Source organism: Carya illinoinensis, chromosome 5 (assembly GCF_018687715.1).
Source record: "Carya illinoinensis cultivar Pawnee chromosome 5, C.illinoinensisPawnee_v1, whole genome shotgun sequence".
Lineage (NCBI taxonomy): Eukaryota > Viridiplantae > Streptophyta > Magnoliopsida > Fagales > Juglandaceae > Carya > Carya illinoinensis.
In genome coordinates, this window is record NC_056756.1 from 16,123,222 (window position 1) to 16,135,222 (window position 12,001).

The 12,001-nt window shown below is 30.7% G+C and overlaps 1 protein-coding gene across 1 annotated transcript; it reads left to right on the forward strand.

Annotated features, from left to right (window-relative positions):
• The first annotated feature begins 7,275 nt into the window (after positions 1-7,275).
• Positions 7,276-8,164, forward strand: LOC122308916 (protein DMP9-like). The gene has a single exon (XM_043122197.1). The coding sequence runs from the start codon at positions 7,352-7,354 to the stop codon at positions 7,997-7,999; it is 648 nt and encodes a 215-aa protein (XP_042978131.1). The 5' UTR covers positions 7,276-7,351; the 3' UTR covers positions 8,000-8,164.
• The last annotated feature ends 3,837 nt before the right edge of the window (positions 8,165-12,001 follow it).

Below are 12,001 nucleotides of genomic sequence, written 5' to 3' on the forward strand. Positions count from 1 at the left end.
TTTTAAATTTTTCTGAGTTGATATTTAAGTTTAGGACAAAATTTACATGAGGAATGTAAATTTTGGAAACTTTTGGAGTAAGTATGCAAAATCCTTAAGTTATGGGTAAAACGGTCATTTTCCCACATGTAGAGAGTAAAAATGAAAATTTTACTCTTTAAGTTAGTATTTTCCTATATTTCAAATTATTAGTGATTTAGTTCTAACTTTTAGAATCACTAATTACAGTTCCTCGTGATCGCGCTTAAGGTTTTATAAGAAACGCGGAGATCGAGGTAAGTTAGCTTTTAACTTACTAGCAGTCTACTGTGTATGTGTGCTAAGTAAAGGAACTACAGTGTATATATGTATGTTATCATATATGTCATGTCATGCCAAGTTATCACGTAATTGTCTATTATACAGAATTTATTCTGTCATCAATTTTTATCTGTTACATAATATATTCTATCATGTATTACTGTACATTACAAGTATGTCATTTTAAATATATTGTCTATTATATGTTCTGTCATGTTACAAAATGTTTCTATCTCAAGTTGGTCATGTATTTCAAGTTATGTTTAAATCACGTTATGTTACGTCAGGGCTCCAATCCTTTCGTATTCCAGTCACGTTTCATCTTGAGTACATTCAGTTTGTGTAGAATACATGGGGCCACAACAACTGTGGAGTATGTATTTAACTGCATTGTGATGTGTAGAATACATGAGGCCACAACAACTTTGGAGTATGTATTTTACTGCATTGTGATGTGTAGAATACATGGGCCCACAACAACTGTGGAGTATGTATTTTTCATGTGAAGTCAAGTTTGCATAGAATACATGGGGCCACAACAACTGTGGAGTTTGTATTTACACGTAGAATACATGGGGCCACAACAACTGTGGAGTATGTATTTTTCATGTTAATTCAAGTTTCAGAGTAAGTTCATACTAAGTCAAGTTTCAGATCAAGTTCATATCAAGTCAAGTTCAGTTCATGTTTCAATTTAAGTTATGTCAATTATGCTATGTTGTACGCCAAGTTATGCTTTAATTACTTATGAATTTGATTATGCATTTATACTTTTACTGTCATCCATGCATCATTAGCATGTGTGGAAGTGTTTTGTTAACTTGCTGAGATTTGTAATCAAATCTCACTGTGGTAGTCTCAACTACCATTCCTCCCGAATGGTAGATCTTGTTACAGGATCAGGAGCTGACCAACTAGACACAGTCGACTGAACGACGGTGCGTCGTTAATGTTAATATAGTAGTTAAATTACTACTTGTACGATGGAGTTGCATCTCCAGTACTTTTGGATCATAACTATTCTGGACTAGTGTTGTGATCTTAGTTGTTCAATAGGTTTTTATGTATGAAGTATGTTTTAAGCATTTGGGATATTTTCAATTTGGTGCATAGTATTGCTAAAGAAAAAATTTATCCGCTGCGAATATTGCATATTGTTAGATGCATGTTAAGAGCATTGCATCTTATATGTCATGAACGGGGGTAGGTAACCTTGTGTTGCATGTCTTGACGCTTCAAATGTTCGTTCAATCCCAAACGGAATTTGGGGGCGTCACATATAGTATATATATACTCATTATATATTATATATATAGTCATTACATATAATATATTATATATTATATAGTTAATATATTAATATTATATGGTTAATATATATAGTATATATTATAGTATATAGTTAATATTATATATAGTCAATATACTATATATATTATTATATATTATTTATAATAATAGAGTACATTTCTTTCACATACATTCGAACGTTAGCGGGTGAAGTTCGAACGTTAGATAGAGTATTCTGTAAATATGACTATAATTTAAATTTTATGTAGTTTTTAAATAAAATAATATATCATTTGTGAACAATTATTACAAATTTAAAAAGATTGAAATTTGAAGCGCAACGATTTAATATTAAAATTGAATAAACTAACTGTAGTATATTATATACTATATATATAATATATAATACACTATATTATATACTAGTTAAGTATATAATATATATTATATATATAGTCTAGTGCTATATACTATACTATATATAGTTTAGTATATATTATATAATATATATAGTATATATATACTCATTATATATTATATACAGTCATTACATATAATATATAGTATATAATATATTATATAGTTAATATATATAGTATATATTATAGTATATAGTTAATATTATATTAGTTAATATACTATATATATTATTATATATTATTTATAATAATAGAGTACATTTATTTCACATACTTTCAAACGTTAGATAGAATATTTGGTAAATATGATTATAACTTAAATTTTATGTAGTTTTTAAATAAAATAATGCATTCTTTGTGAACAATTATTACAAATTTAAAGATATTGAAATTTGAAGCTTAATGATTTAATATTAAAATTGGATAAGCTAACTGCAGTATATTATATACTATATATAATATATAATACACTATATTATATACTAGTTAAGTATATAATATATATTATATATATTCATTACATATAATATATAATATATTATTTATAATAATAGAGTACATTTCTTTCACATACGTTCGATCGTTAGTGGGTGAAGTTCGAATGTTAGATAGAGAATTTGGTAAATATGACTATAATTTAAATTTTTTGTAGTTTTTAAATAAAATAATGCATCTTTTGTGAACAATTATTACAAATTTAACGATATTGAAATTTGAAGCGCAATGATTTAATATTAAAATTTGATAAGCTAATTGCAGTACATTATATACTATATATATAATATATAATACACTATATTATATACTAGTTATGTATATAATATATACTATATATATAGTCTAGTGCTATATACTATATTATTTATAGTCTAGTATATATTATATAATATATATAGTATATATACTGATTATATATTATATATATAGTCATTACATATAATATATATTATATAATATATTATATATTATATAGTTAATATATTAATATTATATTGTTAATATATATAGTATACATTATAGTATATAGTTAATATTATATATAGTTAATATGTTATATATATTATTATATATTATTTATAATAATAGAGTATGTTTCTTTCACATATGTTCAAACGTTAAATTTTAACGTTTGAATGTTAAAATTTAACATTCGAATATTACTTTTTAAACGTTGGAACTTATATGCATATACGTTCAAACGTGAAAAAATGCGGGAAATTTTCACTCATTTTTAAATAACGTTCGAACATTAAAATTTAATATTTGAACGTTACTTTTTAAACGTTCAAACGTCATATCAAATCAGAGTGGTTTTAATAAATAAACGCACGGGAGGAAGTAGAATCATTTCTTCTGCTTCTCCCGTGCGTGAAAGAGAGAGTGAGGGTGAGAGAGGATTGTGAGTTAGAGAGAGAGTGTGTGTGCTAGAGTGAGAGAGGGTTAGAAAGAGAGAGTAGAGTGAGAGAGGATTAATATTTTTGCTCTTTCCATTGATTTTGATAAGGAAAAACTCTTTTTTCCTTTAAATATTTTGCAATTTTATGATATTTATTTTGTGTTTATATATATATATATATATATATATATATATATATGTCTTTAACTAACTAGTGTTGTGATTTTTTTGAAGGATTGGTTGTTGTGACTTGTTCAAAACTTATGATTTGCAAGAGGATATTATGAGTGATAGGTATATTTCTAAACTTTATTAATATGTTTATATATTTTGTTGTGCTTTTGTTGTGGATAATGATGAATATTTTGATGTGTATAATGTGAGTTGATTGTGGATTTTGAAGGATTAGATATTGATATAATATTGTGAGTTGAGTAGTGAATTTTAATTGTATATATTGTGAATCTGTTTTGAATTGGATATTATTGATGAATTAGAAGGAATTGAATTGTTTATGTTGATGAATTAGAAGCAAATCTTTGTGATATAGATTATGTAATATGATGAATTAAAATGAAAAATTGTGTTGTGCGTATACTTATTCTTAAAATGAAAATATAAATATTTGTGTATATTTATATATTAAAATGAATATGTTTTACAATTGTGTATGTGAATTTGAAACATATGTTGTGGTTATTTTTTGTGACTATGTTTTGGTATTTGTGAATTGGTTATTATTGTACATATGTATATGTGATTTGTGAATTAGTTTAGTCTATAGGGAATATGTTTATATATTGTGAATTTGTGTATTACAGTACTTACTAAAATTATTGGAAATATATAAAATATTGTAAATTTAGTTGTGAATATGTTTATATATTGTGGAAATATATGATATCATTTTGAATAAATTTCTGAACTTTTATTGAATATGTTGGGAATAATTTATTAAATTATGCAACATGTTATTAATTTAATTTTATTTGTATTTCTTTTAAAATGTTACTTATTTTGCAGCATTGTTTTTTTTATCAAATGAGTATATGAGATCAAGACAATAAGAGTTGAAGTCTCTCTTAGAGCAACAGTCTGATTTAGAGATGCGTTTGCAGGAGCAACATAGAGACCATGAGAAAAGAATATCCAGTGAAGTTTAAGAACAAGTGCAGAGGGAGATGAGAGTCCAGATAGGGCGTGTTATGTCACCACAGTAGAATCGCGGTGGGCGAGGAAAGAAGAAGAAATAAAATCAATTCAGTTTTCTCATTGTATAGAACCTTTAATATCTAATTTTACAACTATATAAAATATTGTTAGTTGTTAATTTGATAGTGTAATATGATGATACAATTTGTATATTTTTTAATTTTATGAAAATAGTATTTTTGATCTATACGTTCAAATGTATATAACAAACGTTTAAATGTTGGTTCACATTAGAACTAACGTTCGAATGTAATTACACAGAATTACAAAATAACGTTCGAATGTACGATCCAATGTTCAAACATATTCACTCTCAAAACGAACACAACGTTCGAATGTTTAAACGATTTACGTTCGAACGTTTTGTTTGACGTTCCAACGTCAATATGATACGTTCGAACTATAACCAACGAATGTCAAATTTTCTCATTCGAATGTCAATCAGTCAGGTTAACGTTCGAACGTTCTGTTGGACGTTCGAACATTATATTTTGTGATAGATTTCAACGGTCACAAAAAATCTCACGTTCGAACGTGACATCAAACGGAAGACCTCCAATCGTCACTAAAAATATTTTTTGTGACGGTTGAATAGTAAATTGTCATCAATTGTTTTCTGTGACACACATTAGGTGACAGTAGTCGTGACGGTTTCGATCCGTCACCAAATGTTTTTAGTGACATTTTGGTCATTTTTTGTGACGTTTTTCTTTGTCACAAAAGACCAATTATGTTGTAGTGTGTATTTGTTAATAAGATTTTTTTTGTTAAATTTTAAACGAAATCATTGAAGTACCGATCAATCTGATAAAAATTTTCAAGATTGTTTTTAACGGGTCAGTAGAAACTCAGCTAGCCGTTTGTTTCTCTTTAGTTTCTAGAATCTAGGAGCAAGATATGGCATGCATTAACGACACATAATCTGATGGTAGGATCCGCAAAAACCCACGTTTAGTTTTTGAAGGGAAAAGAAAAGGCTTTAAGAAGTGGTACTCGGGTGTAGGAAGTAGAGAGAGAAAAGTTAGAAGCCATGTTTTCATCATTGTACCTAGTAAGAAAAAAATAAGATAGTACTGAGAATTTTTCAGATAAAAGGGTGGTGTTATTTTGAGAGGAACTTTTGGACTCAATAACTTGTACAGAATAAATTTAAACTATACAATAATCAGTTAGACTATTAAATTTTAAAAAATATAAGTTAAGAAGATGTTTACTGTATTAATTTAATTGAAACTTTATATACCAAAGAGGAATTGAATATTCTTAAACAAGACGAGATTTTCATATCTCAATTCACGCCGATTTTGTTTGAATTTTTTATTTTATTGTAATTTTTTATTATATCATTATATATTTCAGTAACAAAATTTTCCACCGTTTATGGTCCGTGGGGGAGGCCGATATGGCCTACTTCTTTTGCACGAGGGATATATATATTAAAGGGGAAGTCGATTTCGACAACCGCGGGATTTCAATTTTGCATTTCTCTTCATTTAAAGATGTGACATTTAATATTGATTATTAGAAACGATTTATTATGCTTTACTTATAGATTAATTATTTAAGATGTTGAGTGGATAATATAAAATAATAGTGATAAAATAATTTCTTCAATTCAAAATGGGCAGCCTTCGTATCCTGACAATTTTATGGAAAAAGAATTTTCTAGCACTTATCACTCGCCAAGCTCACGGTCTTCTGGTCCATTGTGTTCCTGGGCTTGATCTTTCTCTTCTTCTTCCGATCCCCATCTTCTTCACCTCTACCCTCCGATCCTTTTTCATGCCGTTTTCTCAAGACCTACAGCTAAGGTCGACTCGCCTGAGAAAAACCGAGTCTGCTCATCCATCCGAGTTTACTCACGTAAGTACGGCATGTCGATGCTCATAACAGGAGATGCTTAGGTTCTTTAGAACGCGTGTATCCACCGCTCAAAAGCGCCGCGAAGGAGGAGACATCAACGATTCAACACTATTAAGCTTTTCGAAGCCGACCGTTGCATTTACCCATGTGATGCATTTGGCTGCTCAAGCAGTAGTGAGGTATGCCATGGAAAAGCCTGGCTTGTAACATTGCTGGTATTGTTAAGACGTGTTTTGTAATTACCAACACCCTCAACATGCAAAAGGGATAAAAGGGGGTGGTCGGGTGTGTCCGGGACACTGATGTCTAAGTCAGAACGTTTCCATCCCTATAACTTGGTCGTTATGATATTTTTTGGAAAAGTAAAATTATCTGTAAACTTTTCAATAAAAATTTTAATTTTGTACTTTTTATATTAAAAAAAAATGACTATCGGTTTTTTAAGTGTTTAAAATATTTTTATAAATGAAATATTTTATTCATCACCTACGTCACAAACTATACATGATTTTTTTATTTTTTAAAAAATTTATCAAATATATTATTTTTATTTAAAAAAACTTTTAGGCTGTTAAAAGTATTTGTTAATTTCCAAACCGAACCAAACAGTCACTACATATGCATTTCCATTCCCGTTTCCTAGTGAAAAAGTGCCGAGTCGCAACGGTTGATTGACAGTTATGACCGTTCGTCAGTTCAGAATTTCAAATGTCATGTCAACTATCGTAACCGCTAAATCTATATAAAATAAAAAACAGAAGATCCCGCAAGAACGTCTTACAAATCACTCTCTTTCATAATTCCAAATTCCCTTTCAATCTTCATTGTCTCTTCTTCACCTTTGCTATTCACAAAGCTCGTTAATGCAGCAATGGAACCCAACCCCGAAGCCATTGGAATCAAAATCTACACTACTACTCCACCAGAAGAACCTACCCAAATCCCTTCCTCCCCACAGGCCGCTCCTCAAGTTGGGAAGAAAAGGCGAGCAGTTGCCAAGGGAGTGCAGAAAACCATATCCAAAACTTCAATGCTCGTTAACTTCCTTCCAACCGGAACCCTTCTCACGTTTGAGATGGTCCTCCCCTCCGTTTCCGGCAACGGCCAGTGCACGCCTGTTAGCACCCAAATGATCAATGCCCTTCTGGGCCTCTGCACCCTCTCCTGCTTCTTCTTTCACTTTACCGATAGTTTTCGAGGTCCCGATGGGAAAGTCTACTACGGGTTCGTGACCCCGAAAGGTTTGGCGGTGTTCAAGGCCGGGCTTGGCGTCGAAGTTCCAAAGGACGATAAGTACAAAGTTGGGTTATCGGATTTCGTCCATGCAATCATGTCGGTGTTGGTTTTCGTGGCGATTGCTTTCTCGGATCATCGAGTCACGGATTGTCTTTTTCCTGGGCATGCCAAGGATATGGATGAAGTAATGGAGGGTTTCCCTCTAATGGTTGGGATTATCTGCAGTGCCCTTTTCTTGGTGTTTCCAAATACTCGATTTGGCATCGGCTGCATGGCTTCCTGATTCTTATTACTGCATGGGTTTGATCTGCTGCGATGGATATAATTGTTTGTTTTTGTTCTGGATCCCTAGTACATATGTATATATGTTCGTGTATCAACTTTTGTAGGCTCCACAGTATTAGCAAATTAATTAATCAGGATTTGTGTAATCTTTTTGTTTTTCTTTAGTTACTCATGATATCTGAAACATTGCGATCTCAGATCTCTTGTACTAATGAAATTTCAGTGTTTTTTTTCTTTTTTTCCAAATATGGAAAGAGCAATTTGAATTTAACTAAATATTATTTTAAACTCTGTGAGTCAAATGCCCAACTATTAATCTAAAAATTTTAGAACTGTTAGATACTAACTTGGTTAAGCCTTTAACCCTCGGGATCATAATACTTAGGACGGTTGACGGCTTCACTCATTTATTAATATTCAATTATATACTTAACATCATGCTCATACATATATAGTATCAAGACATTTTAATTCAGTTTATAAGTCGCCCTTTTTGTGAATTAAACTCATGACATAGTCCATATTTTGATACCCATCGTTAAAAACCTAACCATTGATCCAAAAATTTTATAACTATTAGATATTAATTTAGTGAAGCCCTTAGACCTAAGGATTTTAACACTGTCGCACATTTGTGGCATATTGCAGGAAGGAATCACATGGTGAGAGTCAGGAGAAGTACTCAGGACTAGTGGTTCTCCTTGTAGTACCGTAAGGAAATCATATGATTAAGAAACGCTTTTTGACCAAATTATATCGAGAAATAGTTTTTCGAAAAAAGTATAGAACATTTTTATCTCACCATATTTTTTCATATATATATATATATATATATATTTTCGAAAAATTATGACACTTAATTGCCTCCATGATTTTGTCTCTTCAAATTAGTTACCTCTCGAGTATTTTAATTTTTAATAATTAAGGAAATGATTATTAATGAAATAATACTATATTTGTTTTAGATATTTAAAAATATGTTTGAAAGAACAAAGGGGAAAAAATGTAATTACACTAGTAATAAGTTTGAGGGAGTAAAATCATGGGACCAAATAACATACCTATATATTTCCTTTCACATAATGTATTGTGGAAACATATATATAATATCTTTTAGGGCTATTCATCTGGTCCGGATTTTTATCCGGCCCAAACCGGAATCCGGTTCCAGTTTTCGGTCCGGATTTGATCCGAGCCAGAACTCGGATTTGAAAAACCGGATTAATACGGTTCGGGTACCGGATTTTAAATCCGGGACCCGGGTTTTATAAACTGAAAACAAAAAACCTAATTCTAGCCGCCGCCCCCCCGACCCATTTCAGATCTCTCTCTCTCTCTCTCTCTCTCATCCCTTCGAGCACTTTCTTTTTGTCTGGAACCCGACGCGCGATCATCTCCTTTTGTCCTCAATCCCTGATCTCGCCGATGACTTTTCGGTAAGTCTCTCTCCCGATCTGTGAACAATCAATGTAAATATGGTAGATCTAGTGATTTGATGAACTGGGTCTCTCTGTGCTTGGATAGAACTAGGTCTTTCGGCTTTGAAGCATTTTTTTAGGATTTTTTTTTTCTTTTATTACTTTGTTGATTTGAGGAGTATTTGGGTATATATTTGGGAATATATACGACAATCTAGTAAACCTGTGTCAATCAATAAAAATGCAGTCAGGGGTCTAGATCCAAACTAGAGATTTGGGTGAAATTTTACGGTCATTTCATCTACGACTGTGACATGGCCACGAATTCTGTATGCTCAATACTTCACCGCATTTTAGTTTTGAATTTATGCTGTTCTAACAAGGATTATTCCAGAGTAGCATATGTTATATGTACAGATCAGGCGTAAATTTCTGGTAGGATTAAGTGATGATAAACGGTGAATTTATTTTGCCTGCCTGCCAAGGATTTGTGGCTATTCTCAATGTTTGGTGTATGCGGATGGTTCTGAAGATATGAATCTCAAATTTAAATGTGTTATCTTACTCCCCTGCTTGACCTACAACGAATCATGGGCCAGAGAAATCAAAGAACTCAACTTCAGTTTGACATGAAAGTCTTTTGTGCATTTTCTTACTTGGTTGAATGCTTCATCTTCTTCACCAATTTAAGGAAAGCTTTCAGATTGGTTATATGTGTGATGTGATCGTTATCAGGACTGTATTGGTTATATATGCTGTTAAAGATCAGAGAGAAATACTAATGGAAGGTTGCTGAATTCTTTGTAGTTTGCTGTTCTTGCTGTACTTTTTAGTTCACCATTTGGTGCGTTGTTAATGATTTTGAATAATGGTTTTGAATATAGACAGTTGAAGAATGTTTGAGGAGAGGGTTCTCTCTTTGTTTTGATGATAAGATTCAACCTCTTGAGTACTAAACTCATCCCATTAGATTATATCTTATTTTTTAAAATAATAAATTCAATTATAAGTATATAGATAATATCATGTACTGGTACTTGTGTGTGAAGTAGGCTGGTCTGTAATTGGTATGTGGGCATGTGTGTTGGAGTTCTTACTGGACTTCTTGAAAGATAAGTTTTTAAAGGGTTTGAAGTGGTTGTTTGACTATTATCCTTTCTATTAATTTATCCATATATATGCACTAGATACATTCTATATTTATCTATTTATAGTGCCATTTTCTCGTTTAAAGTTTCTTCTCTGAAGTTCATTTTGTTATTGCAGCTCTTGGAGATTGTTGTAGACACATTTGATACATTAGTAAGTTCATGCGCTCATTTAGACAGAGTTCTTCCATATGTTACAAATTTCCAAATCATAAAGTTTTTGGAAAGCATTGAAGATATAGTTCCAAGATAATGCAGTGATCGACTTCATGGGCAGTGCTTTGTCCTTAGTGTTCCAGATAAATGAAACAGGCTCCTGCAGTAAAATAGGACAATTAGATATGTAATTTTCATATATTGTAGTTGTGTATTGTAATGTAATGTATAAATATCAAATAATGTAATTAGTTAAAAAGGTAATTAGTTTTATTTTATTTTATTTTTGGAAGGAGACAACACTTATAACATTAACCAGAAATATTTTTTGTTTTATATATAAAAAAAGATGCTTTTCAACATTTTTTCTTGAAGAAGTTGTAATAGAATATAGGATTTTAGTTTTTAAATAAAAAAAAATTATGCCTTTCAACATTATCTTTTTCTAGAAGAAAAAAACATATTAACATGTAATAAGCTTTTGTGTAAAAAAAAAAAAAAAAAAAACCGTGTATAGCACGGAACCCGGATTTCCGGATTGTAAAAACCCGAGTTCATCCGGGTTCCGGCCCGGATCATAACCCGCATTAATCCGGTCCGGAATCCAGCCCGGATTTGAAACCCGGGTTCCGGGCCGGGTATACCCGAATTCTCGATCCGAAACCCGGATAAACAGTTCTGATATCTTTTGCTTTAAATAAGAAATGGATTAACGCGTCTAAAAAAATGGAACTTCATTAATTCTTTATATAATAATGATCGACATCTGTAATTCAAGGATTCCTTTTAAAAATAAATTCATACTTTGGGCTTAAAAACGTTTTATACTGTATATACTCGACACTAAAGAAAAAATCTATTTATCATCTATATTTTTATCATCCTCACATTATTTCATGACTTGGCATAATAGTATTAGATAATAGGTTCACAAGTACTGAAATATAATAAATAGTCTTCAATCATCTAATACTATATCATGAAATGATAAGAGAATGATGATTGATAAGAATTGAGATAATAAATAACATTACTCTCTTTAAAATGATATTAATTATTCGATTTGCCTTTATACTGCAGGATCATTTCACACGTACGTGAGAATTATTTCGTATGTACAAAAGTGTTGCAAGAGTGTTTTTAAAGGATAATGATATACCATCAACTATATTAATACAACTTAACTATTATTATATATTAAAATATTAATATTTTTTACTTTAATTCAAAATTTTTGTACTTGCTATTTCAAAAACAAATTGTACTTGCAGCAGTTCA

Bases quoted from the DNA above. Each gene is read 5' to 3' on its own strand.
- LOC122308916 (XM_043122197.1), top strand. From the start codon at position 7,352: ATGGAACCCAACCCCGAAGCCATTGGAATCAAAATCTACACTACTACT.